Source organism: Carlito syrichta, unplaced genomic scaffold (assembly GCF_000164805.1).
Source record: "Carlito syrichta isolate Samal-C Ts95f unplaced genomic scaffold, Tarsius_syrichta-2.0.1 Scaffold315592, whole genome shotgun sequence".
Classification (NCBI taxonomy): domain Eukaryota; kingdom Metazoa; phylum Chordata; class Mammalia; order Primates; family Tarsiidae; genus Carlito; species Carlito syrichta.
This window is the reverse complement of record NW_007259688.1, coordinates 40,601-55,837: the sequence shown is the minus strand read 5'-3', so window position 1 is coordinate 55,837 and position 15,237 is coordinate 40,601. Positions and strand designations below refer to the sequence as shown.

Here is a 15,237-nt window from a genome sequence, read left to right as displayed (position 1 = left end):
CCCACAGGTTCAAGACCAGCCCTGGCAACTTGGCAAAACCTCATCTCTACAATAAATCAAAAAATTAGCTGCGTGTGGTAATGCACACCTGTAGTTCTGGCTACTTTGAAAACTAAGGAGAATTGCTGGAGCCTAGCAAGTTGACACTGGGGTGGCCACGAATGTGTCACTACACTCCAGCCTGGGCGATGAAGTGAGACTCCAACTCAAAAAAAGAAAGAGCAAAAAAAAAAAAAAGAAGTCCTAACCAGAGCAATTAGGGAGAAAAATGAACAAAAAAAGCAGATATACCAGAAAGGAATAGTTAAAATCATCTCTGTTTGCAGATAATATCATCTATTATAAAAAAATCTCTAAAGATTCCTCCAAAAAACTATTAAAACTTAAAAACTTTGTAACAATGAACTATCCAAAAAAGAAATTAAGAAAACAATCCCATTTAACAACAGCATCAATAAAATAAACAATAAACAAAATAAAATAATAAAGTACTTAGAAATAAAATTAACCAAGGAAATGAAATGTCTGTTCACTGAAAACGATAAAGCACTGGATGAAAGAAAATGAAAAAGACAGAAATAAATGTAAATATATCTTGTGTTCACAGATTGACAGAATTAATGTTATTAAGATGTCCATACAACCAAAGCAATTCCACTTTTGGGTATATAGCCAAACGAAATAAAAGTAGTATGTTAAAGAGATATGTGCACTCCCATGTTCGCTGCAGAATTATTCACAATAGCCAAGATATGGAAAAAACCTGTGTCTAGCAAAGGACTAATGGCCAAAGAAAATGTGACAAATCTATACACATACATAAATACACATACAGCAGAATATTCAGCCTCTAAAAAGAAGGAATATTGTCCCGTGTGACAAGATGAATGAACCTAGAGGACTTTTGCTTTGTGAAATGGGCCAGGCACAGAAAACCAAACATTGCATGATATCACCTACATGTGAAATCTAAAAAGTTCAGCTCTTGGAAGCAGAGTAGAACAGTGGTTACCAAGGCCTGGGAGGGCAGGTGAAATGGCAAAGTGTTGATTAAAGGGTACAAAGTTTCAGATACGCAGTATGATTAAATTCTGGAGACGTAATGTATTACATGATGACTACAGTTCACAAAACTATAACACATACTTGATCTATTGAGAGCAGGTCTTACTTGTTCTCAGACCCCATTGCCAAAAAAAGGTGACTATTTGAGGTGATAGATGTGTTATTTAGCTCGATGTTACACGTATATGTATAAAAATCATATACCTTAAATATATACGATTTTGTCAACTTTACCTTCATGAAGTGGGGGAAGGGGAAACCAGTTACTTCTTACTTAATAATTTGTAAAGTTTGATAGTGTATGAGTTTTGGGGTAAGTTCTAGATATTAGTTACAATTATGTAAATGGCCCATCACTTTGAGGGGCTGAGGTGGGAGGTTAGCTTGAGCCCAGCCTAGACAATGTAGCAAGACCTTGTTTCTACAAAAAATAAAAATATAGCCGGGATGGTGGTTTGCACCTGTAGTCCCAGCTTTTTGGGAGGATGAGGCAGAAGGATCACCTGAGCCCAGGAGGTTTAGGCTGTGATGATGAACTATGATTGTGCCACTGCACTCCAGCCTGGATGACAGAATGAGACTCCCAACTCAAAAAAAAAAAAAGGTACATGAATGAACTATTCAAGAAGAAGAAAACAGAGAAGAAATACAGGGTAAAATATTGGAGTGTATGCTTAGCAAGCAGAAAAAAGAAAGCAAGTCAATTAAGGAGTCAAAATACTTAGGAAGGCAAAAAGTAAACCAAGATAGACCTGTGAAACAAAAGACAAAGACAGAAACATATTAGGGTAAAATACTATAGTGACTCAGGAAAACACGATGCCACTAAATTTGATGATTAAGAATTTGTGTATAGATTTTTTTAACAAAATCATTCATACATTCATTTAATAAGCATTTATTGACTACACAGAATGTACACTCCTTAAGAGGAGCAGCCTTCTACTTTTCTTTATAAACTCAGCATCTAGCCCAATGGTTGGGAATTAGCAGGTACTTGGAAAATATCTATTGTTTAAACTCAAGAGCTTTCTATATAACAGACCCTGTCTTAAGTGCTGGGGTTGGACATACCTGCTTTAGGCAGAAGGAAATAGTTTTTCAAAAGCACAGAACCAAGAAAAAGCATGGTAAGTTCTATGTGGCTGTAGTTTAAGGCACACAGGATCTGGTTTCAGTGAAAATTAAATATGTCTACAAAGGCATGTTACTCTCCCCTTAAACCTTCTTTTTCTGACTAAGAACAAAAATCACTTTTTGCTTTCTTCATAATTATTAGAATTGGCTCTTACTTTGGAGAGTTTTTTTAAAATACAAAAAAGTGTTGTTTTTAAATCACTTTAGCCATTACTGCTTATACAATCATCAATAAAGAACAAGGCCACTCTGGAACACAGATAGTATGTAGGCTAACCCCTAACTAACTCAAAACTGCCTAAGTAAAGTACAACTAAGACTCATCCTTGGTCTTCAAGATCTTACCAAAACTATTATGTCTCTGAAGAACAAAGGTCAATTTGTATAGTTTTTATTAAGTGTCGTTGCAAATTTGCATTGAACCATATGATTTTACGTATAAGTCAAGCTCATTTGTTTAAATGGTCTCTGAGTTTCTATTATGTGCCAAACAGTATGTTAGGCTATGATGATACAGCAAAAAATAAGACCTTGTGGTATGTATCTGTCTGAAGTAGAAGTCAGATATTGATCAGATAACTGATAATAATAAACATTACAAGGAGAAATACAGATGCTATAGAGTGTATGCAACACTCCTAACAAACGGGATTTTAAAACTTCAGAGAAAGTAAGTTAAAAAAAGAATCATCAGCATAGCCCACACAAGGATCTCTCTCTCAACACTTATTCTAATTCTAGGGACCAATTCAGGTCAAATACAAAGACTATCTGGCAATTACTGCAACAAGTACAATTTTCACAGGACTCCTAAACCCTTGGTTACTTATAATACTTAGGCACTCAAGTAATGACAGGTCTCAGTAAGACAAGGTCTAAAAATGATGGAATTATTTACTATCAGGCACATTGCTGGGTTCAGAGCACTGTTTTCCTTTATCCTCACTAGGACAGCTTTTCACACCACTTCCCTTACCTTGGTCTAAGAAATAACTGAGTCCAGAGGATTAAGACCGCCAGTCATGTCACATGTGCCCCTTCAAGCAGAGGCTGACCTCTGCAGAAGCACAAAACAACTTGTGGCCACTTTTCTACTTGAAACTTTTGAAAAGATTCACAAATAACAAGGGTCATTTGGCATGTCTGTTCCTAAATGGACATAATTATCTTTTTTTTAGGATTAGCAACTGGGGTAGATTCCATCAACAGCTGTACAAGTCACTGTTTATTTTTCACCATCTACTGTCCAACACATCTAATGCTTCAAGTACATGAGATCTCTACCTCTACTCCATGATTTCCTACAACAGTAGAGAATTTTCCACTACTTTGTTTGACACATCACACTGAAATATTGGAAGAGGAAGGGAGTCAAATATGCAGGTGTAGTTTGCCATCTCAATCTTAAAACCCTTACATTATTAGCAACACAGCTCATAGGATATTTCAATAAATGTTCAGAATGAATGAACAAATCCTAAGAGTAGACATGTGAGTAGGTCCAACAACAAGCAGGTTCCAAAGCAGTTTTAAACACAAAAAAGGATAGTTCCTAAGGAACATTCCAGCCTTTGTGTCTAGAGCACATGGCTGGTTAGTGAGTGTTCTTCAACAATTATGTGGTTTTCAAAAAGAAAATAAAGAATATAATTTTACTGCATACATTTATGGTTATAAAGTCATTTAAATGTTAAAAATTAGCATCTGATTTCTTACCTTAACATCTGTAAACTGAGACACAGCAATATCAGGAATGTTCGGATGGAGAGCAGGCAGTTCACAATATAAGTTGGGAAAGCAAACCAAAGATCCCAGAAGAACTTGTGCTTCTACTCTTGGTGCCTATGTATCAGATTTCAAAAAGCTTTAAAATGTATTTGTGTACTAAATTATCAGAACAATTACTTTATTACCCAACTATTATGTTAGCTAGGGAAGTGATGTATAAAACAAAATTCAAAAAGGAAAAGGGACACACAAAATGATTTAGGGTTCCATCTATACTTTCCACATAAACTACTGTTAATCTCTCTCTCTATCTTTTTTTCAGAGCTAGGATCTCACTCTGTCACCTAGGCTGAAGTGCTGTGGCATAATTATAGCTCATTGTAACCTCACACTCTTGGGCTCAAGGGCTTCTCCTGCCTCATTCTCCCGAGTAGCTAAGGACATAGGCACACGCCACCATGTATGGCTAATTTTAAAAACTTTTTGTAGAGACAGGGTCTCACTATGTTGCCCAGGCTGGCCTTGAGCTTCTGGCCTCAAGTGATCTTCCTACCTCAGCCTTCCAAAGCACTGGGATTACAAGTGTGAGACACTGTGCCTGGCCAACTGTTACTCTTAGTAAGCGCAATAAACAAATATCAGAGCTTTCTTCAAATCACCCACAGTTAATGTCACTGTAAAAAGGAATATATTTTTACCTATCAGAATCAATTTGCCCTAATAATAAGAAAAAATATAAATACTTCAATTTTAAAGGTAACCCACACATCGTGACATATTGTTCTAGCAAGGTGTTGACTCAGTTTCACTAGATTATATTTATTACTTCCTAAGGCTGAATAAATAGGGATGAAAATGTTAACCAAATAACACAGGTACCAGTCTAAATGGTTTTTATGATATCAGGCACATAAGAAAAGCATTACCCATACCACTTAACTAAAAACATTGGAATTTATTCTGAACTGCAGATGAAGGTAACTTTTCATCTTTTTTCCTTAGCTGTATTAAGCCATTCCTGAAGCATCAACACTGAATCTTTCTTTTTCCTCTTCTGCCTTCTTGCATGCCCACCAAACATCAACATCCACCTACTAATATGTTGCTTTATTTACTAAGATACCTGCAAACTGATTTATATGTTTAATAATCTAACAAATATGCTAAGCACAAATCTATTAAAAATATATTTCTCTTCCCATATATCAAGAACCAATTTCCAAAAGGATTTCTCCATCTTAATAAATATTGAAAAGAAGAATGGTGTAGAACACTATTATATGATTTTCAAAAAAAACTTTTCAAAATTTAAAAACAATCTAGATTTACAGATAGAAGGTAGCAGCATAAAGGGTCAGAGTAAGCTCACATCCACCATTCTAATTTAAAATAAAAGCTATCTTCTAAAAATGAAACATTAAAAAATCAATTTATAAAGAGATTAGCTAAGAGTTTTTCTGCAAAGGTGGATAAGGTAACTGGGAATGTTCAGGCATGTGGATATAATGGGGGCAGACCTGGAATGTGACTGTAATTATGAAAGAAAAAACTGAATCAATTATTTTGTAATCTGTCTGTGGGGGTGTGAGGGGATTGGAACAACATTAACAGAAGATGATATGCATGGGATCTAAAATGAGAATATAAAGAGCAATATTTAAACTGTCCAGAAGAAAACATTGTCTTTACTCTTATAGTGGAGATGTGTCAGGCTTGATTCCTGCAATGATTTGGTTTCCCATGCAGGCTTTTTCAACTGGTGTTCCTCACATGAACCAAGAACATAGAAAATGACTGTTTTCTAAATTTTCCCAAGGAAGTTACAAATGCACAGTATTAGATGCTAAAGATAGAAGTTAGTCATTTAAAATGGATGTATCACATAAAGTTTGCCACATAAAATAGATGTCTCAGGATATCAGGGCTTAATTCTCTTACAGAACCTTGAGAAAAGCTGCAGAAATGTGCTAACTAACCAGTTGGAATAACCCAATGAACAGTAGTAGTTTTCACTGTAAATAAAAAATGACATTGGTTTACATATTAGTATCTTCTAAATTTTATTTTTTGATAGTATACAAGATATGGAAAATCTATGTACACTGATTATACTATAATAACCTTGTAACTTGTTTATCATCTCTAGCTTATCTTCCATTAATCTACTCCTAGATTAATACTTACTTAAAATTTTCAAAGGATAGATTCAATCATCTCTCTCCCCACTTAAAAAAATTTAACTGTTTATCTAATATAGTATTATAACTTCATCCCTGGCATTTAAGACCTTGTAAGATGTAGTATAAAGCAGTGCTTCTTATTCTTTAACTAATGATTTTTCCAGGCATTGGTGATCTAGTTAAAATGCAGATTCTGATTCAGTAAGTAGGTCTGGGATGGGGTCTGAGATTTGGGATTTTTCTGTAGGCTTATGCCTTATCCATTAGGCTACCAGGTTACCACAGATTCTGCATTTCTAATAAGCACCCCGATCATGCCAAATGTTTCTGATGTGCAGATTATACCCTGGGTTGCAAGAATCTAAAGTACCTTCCCGAGAGGAGCCCTCACACACTGTTGGTGAGAATGTAAATTAGTATAGCCACTATAGAGAGGAGTACGAGCTTCCTCCAAAACTAAAAATAGAACTTCCATTCCAGCAATTCCACTACTGGGAATACATTCAAAAGAAAGGAAATCAACATATCAAAGAGATATCTGCACTCTCATGTTTACTGAAGCACTATTCACAATAGCCAAATATAGAATCTACCTAAGTGCCCATCAACAGACAAATGGATAAAGAAAATGTGATATACATATATACACAATGGAATATTATTTAGCTATTAAAAAAAATTAAATTCTTTCATTTGCAGCAACATGGATAGAATTGGAGGTCACTATGTTAAGTAAAACAACCAAAGAAAGACAAATATCACATGTTCTCACTTATAGGCAGGAGTTAAAAAAGTGGATCTCATAAAGATGGAGAGTTAGATTCATGGTTACCAGAGGCCAAAAGGGAAGGGAGTGGGGAAAAGGAGGAGAAAAAAATAATATGAATGTATAAATGTATTCAATTTATACATTTAAAAATGATAAAGATGATAAATTATATATGTGTATTTTACCTCAATAAAAATTTTTTGAAAAAAATTAAGTACCTTTGTGTTATTTCTTTCTGCTACACACTTGGCAGACTATCTTCTAAACAAAATAGATTAATAGTCATTCTTTGAACACATTTTACTTATGCCTGCTTACTTCTGCCTGGAATACCTTCCTTCACCTCCATTTTCACTTATATAAACACATTAATCTTCAGGGACCTATTTATAAATAGTTTGCATGAAACCTTCAGGATATCCCTAAACAAACAATATCTTTCCTTTCTCTGAATTACCAAATAATTTTATTTCACAGACCTTAATATTGCACATACAACATGTTGTATAATATTTCAACTATGTAACAAATCCTTATAAAATAATACTATGAGGCAAGTTATCTCTATTTTAGAGATAAAGAAACTGACACACAGAGAAATTAAGTAATTTGCCCAAGGTCACACAGCTAAGAGGTAGAGCTGGGATCTGAACCTAGGCAGAATAGACTCTAGATGCCATGCTTTTAACCATTATGCCACGCTTCTCCTACTGGTACCTACTTGATGCTCTACAATCTACAGGTGTTAATACACTCTACCTCCCCAGGAATGTACTACATGCTCCTTGAGCGCAAAACTTATCTAGCTTATTCTATATGCCTCTGTATTCCTCCCAAAGGAACACCTTGTACACGAGAAAACAAGTCTGATAACCACAAGAGAGCTCAGCACAATGCTGAGTACATATTGGCTATTGAATACACATATATTCAGTCAATAAGCACTGACTGAACATGGCGCAGTGCTAGGCCTTGAAGACACTAAGATGAATAAAACATGATTACCATTCTCAGATAACTGGAGAAACAGGGTATAAATATTGCTTCTTTTTTTTTTATTTGTACTTTTTCTCTAGGTAATTGTATCTATGTCTATGAGATTTATATTTTCAGTCCTGACAGCTCCCTTGAGCTCTTCACTTGCATATGCAATTATTCTCCTGACATCTATTCATGGATATCTAATATGCATCTAACTAGGTTCCAAATAGAAGTCTTTTTATTTCACTGTTGATGTTTTACCGTTGTAGCTCAAAAATGAAATAACTTATGTTAAACTGCATTTCAAGTTATAAAGTGCTACACAAGTATTATTCTCTCCCAAGTATCCTTACATTTTTTCCAGTAGACTTGCAATTGTTATTTCTCATTTATACTTTGCTCCAGAATCATCTTTCCAAAATATAAATTTGATCACGCCATTCCTTGCTTCAAATCCTTCAATAGTTACTTATTCCTCTCGTAGGTTTTTATCTAGCCTTTTTAGCAATGTGAACACAGCTACTGCCTTCCTCTCTAACTCACCTCTGCCACTTAAATATGAACATATTCCAACTATACCGATTTGCATAGTATTGTCTCACAGTTCCACGACTGTATGAAAAATCTTCACATGCAATTTGAGAGTTTAGTTTACTCCTTTTTAAAATTTTACTATTTTTAATTTAAGGTTTAGAAAATAACAATATAAAACTAGTGGGAAATTTGACCTTGCTTTTATAAATTTTTTGTTTTGTTTTATTTTAAAGTTGTAGGGTGCAAGTCAGGATTGGGTACACAAGTGGTTTAGGTACAGGTGAAGTTTTAGGCCTCCCATTGGACCTCACTTCACCTGGATTAGTGGGATCAGGCACTCCTACTGATTTTATGTCCCCGTCCCTCCAGCAACTGCCAATCCCATTTTGTAGTATTATGAGAGGTGGTTAGGGACCGCTTATAAGTGAGAACATATAATGTCCTCCCAGGTTAACTAACTCACAATTGCTTGTTTATTTACTTATTATTTAAAAATACTTAAGTGAGCTAGGTGTAGTAGCTCATGCCTATAATCCCAGCACTTTGGGAGGCGGAGGCAAGAGGATTGCCTGAGCCCAGGGGTTCGATACCAGCCTGGACAAGTTGGCAAGACCTTGTCTCTACAATAAATCAAAAAATCATGCCTGTGGTTCCAGTTACTTGAAAGGCTGAGATGGAAGGATCCCCTGAGCCCAGCAGGTGGAGGTGCAGTGGCCATGAGCATTGCCACTGTACTCCAGCCTGGGCAGAGTGAGACTTACTCAAAAACAAACAAAAAAACCTCTTAATTGGCTGTGCATTGTGACTCACATTTGTAATTCCAGCACTTTGGAAGGCCAAGGTAGGAAAACTGTTTGAGGCCAGGAGTTTAAGACCAGCTTGGGAAACATAGTGAGACTCTGTCTCTACAAAAAATAAAAAAATTAGCTGAGTGTGGTGGTATGCGCCTGTGGTCCCAGTTACTTGGGAGGCCGAGGAGGGTAGATCCTCTCAGCTCAGGATTTGGAGGCTGCAGTGAGCCATGGTCATGCCACTGTACTCCAGTCTACGTGACAGAGGGAGAATATGAATTAAACAAAACAAAACAAATCTGAATTGTTAAAGACTGAATCTATTCAAGGTGTACAATATGATGCTTTGATACACATATATCACCAGTTTCTTACTTCTCTTTTGCCATTTCTTTGGTTTCTTCCTTCCCTGTTTCATTAGACTTCCTTAACTTTAAGCTCTGTTTTGCTTATCAGATTTTACTGCTTTTAGTGCTACATAACTTTAGTGCCTTTTACACTTCAGAATTTGTGTTTTTTTCCAAATGTAGGACAAGCAATCAATTCCAATTAAACTGCACATTTTCCTAAACATTAGTTTATGCTTTATCATCTAACTTTGTTGAGTCCTGGCTAACTGAAGTCTGTTATAATGGGAAAAACAGGAAACAACTTACGTTAAGAAAAGCTGACGAAGCAACTCTACCAGCTGCTACAATAAAATCCATAATAAGCATTGTGGCACCAGGCAAACCAAGTGAAAAAAACTGAGGTGAGCAGTGTTTGATGATTGTATTGACAATATCCTTAGAGTAAGAAAAGAAGGGAAAAGAATATCACATATGTGATCTTGGGTATCAGCAAATTACTACCATTAAAAATAAATAATACATGAAATACTGAAAAAGGTAATTACTATACACTGGTTGACTAATTTTAATTCTTCCAAATAATCCAGGTTTAATATTACATTATATCAAAGGAAAGTAAATATAAACACACATTCATTTAACTGACACACATGAAATATTTTTTTCACACGAGAATAAGAAAGGCTCTTTGCTTCAGAGAGTTAACAATATAAGGTCCACACAAGGCAAAACTAAATTGCAGAGTAGTTTCTCCTGTCACCATCTAGTTGCTTCCATGTAGTAATTCTCACTTCTGAACCCACATGACCTGCTATGTGGCAACTGGAAAGATTTTCTTTTTTAGATAAATTGAAGTCCTATAATGATAGCTATTTGGCCTGAGAGATCTAGAGCTAGGTCCTTTTAAGGAAATATTCTTAACCTGGTTATTCCTTCACTTTCTCTCTGAAATTTACCATAAGCACGCACTGTATTAAGTTGTATTACTCCAATTTATCTTAAACAAAAGCTCTCTAATTTTTCTAATAATTAAGAGTGTCGTTTTATTTGCAATAATAGTTTAAATTAATGCAAGAAGTTATTTCATTCTTCAGAAAGAGAGATATAATTATCATCTCTCAATATTAATTTAATGGTCTCTAAATGACCTGTAAGCCAAAATTACCCATATTGGGATAAAATGTTTATATTACTTGCAAACTTTTTAGTTTTATGGCCAAGATCAAGATCCTTGTAATAAAATTTTAGGGTCATATGTGTATTGTAACTGATACAACTGCCAAATTAATGTAATTGCTACTATGTCAATATAACTGCTGATAAAAAGAAAACATGATGTATTGTTTCTTAAAGTGGAAAAAACCTGCCTATTGCATGACTAGATGAGCAAATTCATATGCCTCAAATATTAATTTAGCAAGTACCAATCACAAAATGTCCAAGAATGGGTATACTGAGATATTACATAAAGATGTCAACCTAAGCAAAGGATGGTTTACTGCTTCAAAAAATGAACTGGATGGTATAACTTTCAAGTTGGAGGAATACTCAATCTCCTAACTACAGTCATAGTTTATTTTTCAAACTGTATATGAACCACTACATAAGACAGATATTTTAATTCTAGACCTTAAAAGTCAAGATTTAAACAGACTCAATAATCACAAATAAATATTAAAATAGCTTCTTAGAAGGTATATATAATTACCTGGTCAATGTGAAGTAATCCACAATGCATTATATTGTAGAAATGTGTTAGAAAATCTCTATTTGGAGACACATCTTGTCTTCTTTTCATTGTATTACAAATAAGTTTATAAGCATGTAATTTACCTTGTTTATACTTATCAGTCAACATGGTTGCCTAAAATTAAAAGGTGAGTTTTAATACTTAAAAAGAAATACTCTTTGTTAAATACTTAAACAACTGAATACAGCAAGCAATATATTTGTTCTTTTATTTCTGTTGGCCCAATTCCTTTAATGAACTAAAAATCAGGATTACTGGAACTATTGTTAATCCAAAGTGATACAATGAAGGGATTACAAACCATAAACTGCTTCAAGCAGGAAAATGCATCAAACATATCAAATAATATTTTAAAAAATTAAATCCTTTAATGTAGAGTATATTACTTGACACAACTCAACGTTTATATTTCATTTAAATACAATAAAGATATACCTTTCTATACTCAATTGTTTTATTAAATAAACAAAAGTGATATGTCCTATATAATTTTTCCAAGCTCACTCTCCTCCCTATAGAATGCCTAATGACTTCCTAAGGAAACTAGTTAAAAATTAAGACCTCTAGAACAGGGGTCCTCAAACCCTACCATATTGCACAGCAAGAGATGAGTAGCAGGAGATGAGTGGCAGGAGAGTGAGCAAAGTTTTAATCTCTATTTACAGCTGCTCCCTATCACTTGCATTACTGCCTGAGCTCGCCTTCTGTCAGATCGGTGGTGGCATTAGATTCTCATAGGAGTGCAAACCCTGCTGTCACTTGCACATCTAGGACGTGTGCTCCTTATGAGAATCCAATGCCTGATTATATAAGGTGGAGCTGAGGTGGTGATATGTAATAATAATAATAACAGAAATAAAGTGCATAATTAATGTAATATACTTGAAATGTAATGTACTTGAATCATCCCGAAACTACCTCCCTGATGCCAAAAAGATTGGGGACTGCTGCTCTAGAAGACTGTATAATAGCTCAGATTTCTGCCAATTGTTTAAGAGCAACTAAATGAAAATCTTAAACTACATTTCATATATTAAGCTTACCTTAAAAAGCCATGGTGTAAGAATTCTCAGTGGAGGAATTAAAACAGGTGGAGAAGGGGAAGTCAGATTATCAGTTGAAATGCCAAGGTTATCTCTAATCTGTAATTTTCAAATAAAAGGAAAAAAGAAAACCCTATGAAAACTATTCTCTCTTCCTGTTTGCTTTACTTAAACTAAAGTTCAAATACAGTTTTACCACTAACCAAATATCTGACTACTGTTAAGTGACTTCACCATGCTGGGTTTACTATAGTAGGAGGGGGATAACAATGTTGTCTAAGTCCTCTTGTATGTCTTAACACCTTATTTTTATTTTTCTCCCCTTATATCCTTTATTTATTTTTACCTTAGCTAGATTCTGCCACAGTTCACAGAGGTAATCAAAGACTTGAGCATGTATTTCAGGATCCATAATTGCATTGACATCACCCAAAATGCCTAGCATTCTTCGCCACATTACAGTAGCAACATCAGCATGCCATCCAGTAAGAGTACCCCCTGCCATCACACTACAACATTCAGATGGAAATTCACTGATTTCTATGGAAAAAAGATACAGTGCTGTTAGTAATAGTGTCAGTAATGGACCACAAAAACTCAAAAGAGCCAAGTTAAATTAATCTTAAATATCTACAAAAGTGAATAAAAGAAATGTCAATGTCCATTAATGTTACTTTTTCCTGATAAGGTCAAAACCTCACTGGTTTATAATTCCTTATTATGGCAATAATTATGTTTTCAATAGTGCTTCTATCTAGGAAGAAATAATGCAACTACTATTCACTGTGCATCTGCAGATAGATAAATCTATGTTTGATATAAATATTATATTAATAAGCACATATTCTCACTTATAATATGTAATAGCTACCTCAGGTTATAGCATCAAATTAAGACAAAACCTAAGGCTGAAAGTAGATCCTGTAGAAAGTCTTCATAAGCCTCTTTCTTTGTAGCTAAATCTTACAAAGAAATATATATTTTATATTCACAATTAACCTAGTATTAAAAGAGGTATCACAATGGTATGGGGAAAAATTGTATTAAAAGTTTAAAATAATAAAAATTACCATAATTACATTTCTTCTTCCTATTTACATTGGCAAGATTATAAGTAAGAAATACAGGTACCCTGGTTTTAGTCTCACTTCTGTCACTAATCATATGTTGTACAAGTAACTTAATAACCTTGCTAAGGCTACATTTCCTCATCTGTAAAAGAGTCTTCCATCTTCAAAAAAAACTCCCATTATTCTACATTATTCTGTATAGTGGAAAAGGTCATAGAAAATCATTAAAAAGTCAATAAAAATGCTCGTGTATCTAAAGAACACTAGAAATAAAAAGTTCTGTAGACTGAAAGAATCGTGGAGTTTATATTATCAAGCATGAAAAATCATAAAACTCCAATTTATTGAGAATTTATAAACTCATTGCTAGTATATGTACATCCTTTACTCCTAATATTTCATTTCTCTTTAACTGATTGTACTATCAAACTGGTACTAAATAATTAGTCTTTCTCCATAATAAAAAAAGTAGGCTTCTGTGTGAGGTCATTAAATCAAACAAACAAAAAGCCCCCAACAAAACACTGAAGTTTTAACCATTGTTGTTAATACCTCCCTACTTTAGAGCAGTCTACAGATTTAAGTCAAGTGATGTATCTAACTTATACTTTTCAAAGTAAAGCTAAAAAAATTTTTAAAAGACTGAAAAGCAAGCAACAATGTGTGGTCCTTGATTAAATTCTACATTGGGTTGCTGATGGTGTGGGGTAGCTACAGAGGATAATATTGAGACATTTAAGAACATCTAACTATAGATTAAAATAACAGTAACGTATCTATGCTAAATATCCTGAATGCAGTCATTATATTGTGGTTATGTAGGAAACATACATTTTTTTCTGAGGTCATACCTATGGAAGCATTTAGGTTTGAAAAATCTGACATTTGCAATTCTCTCTTACATGGCTCGGCAAAAGGGGGGGCAAGATTTTTTATGTATGTATGTCGATACAAAGTGGCAACATATTCACAATTGGTTAATTTGTGTGAAGATTTATGGATGCTCATTTTACTGGTCTTGCAACTTTTCAGTAAAGTTTGAAATTATTTCCTAAATGTTGAAGAAAGAATTGTAAACAAACAATTGCATGCCAAAAGGAAGAAAAGGTCAGAAATAATCCACAAACTAGAAAATTAGGGTTATGCAATTGCAAGGTAACTGTTTATCAAGGAATGAACCCCTTAAAGAAAGTCCACTACACAGGCTCATGCCTGTAATCCCAGCACTTTGGGGAGCGGAGGTGAGGGGTCTGCTTAAGCCCAGAAGGTCAAAACCAGCTTAAGAAACATAGTGAAACCTAGTCTCTACAAAAAAATAAAAATAAAAAAATTAGCGGGGCACAGTAGCATGTGCCTGTAGTTCCAGCTATTTGGAATGCTGATTTGTGGAAGGATCACCAGAGCCCAGGGGGTCGAGGCTGTACTTCAACCCGGGTGAGAGTGAGACCCTGACTCAAAAAAAAAGTCCAGAAGTCATGTGGCTTTAAATCTCTTCCTTTGGTCAGAGAGAAAACTGGTTCTTTATTCACTGTAAGTATCTCATCAACTAATGTCTCAGGCCAAAGTTTTTGGCTTATTTGTAAAATATCTCCCAATGCGTGTCACATCAAGTAGGATTTAGCAAAATAAGGTTTCTCAAGTCACTTTTATTTTGTTTTGAGACTGGAAAATATAGTTTATTTAGAAAGTAAGTCAGAGAGAGAGAGAGATAGATATTGAGATTTACCTCTCCAAGGTAGGAGAGAGGGCCAAAGCTTAGGAAAATGTGGCCTGGCCATAGTGCAAAAGAAACATGACCAGACCATAGCAAGACAATGGCCCTTTTTTTTTTTTTTTTTT

The 15,237-nt window shown here is 34.6% G+C and overlaps 1 protein-coding gene across 1 annotated transcript in view; it reads right to left on the bottom strand.

Annotated features, from left to right (window-relative positions):
* The window catches only part of RALGAPA1 (Ral GTPase activating protein catalytic alpha subunit 1), a gene marked incomplete at its 5' end in the record, with an annotated part of 154,894 nt that overhangs the window by 100,042 nt on the left and 39,615 nt on the right, over positions 1-15,237 (bottom strand). The window contains 5 exons of the mRNA XM_021706446.1: positions 3,919-4,044; positions 9,842-9,970; positions 11,244-11,399; positions 12,329-12,427; positions 12,675-12,868. Of these exons, the coding sequence (XP_021562121.1) occupies positions 3,919-4,044; positions 9,842-9,970; positions 11,244-11,399; positions 12,329-12,427; positions 12,675-12,868 (704 nt within the window). The remainder of the gene's footprint in view (positions 1-3,918; positions 4,045-9,841; positions 9,971-11,243; positions 11,400-12,328; positions 12,428-12,674; positions 12,869-15,237) is intronic.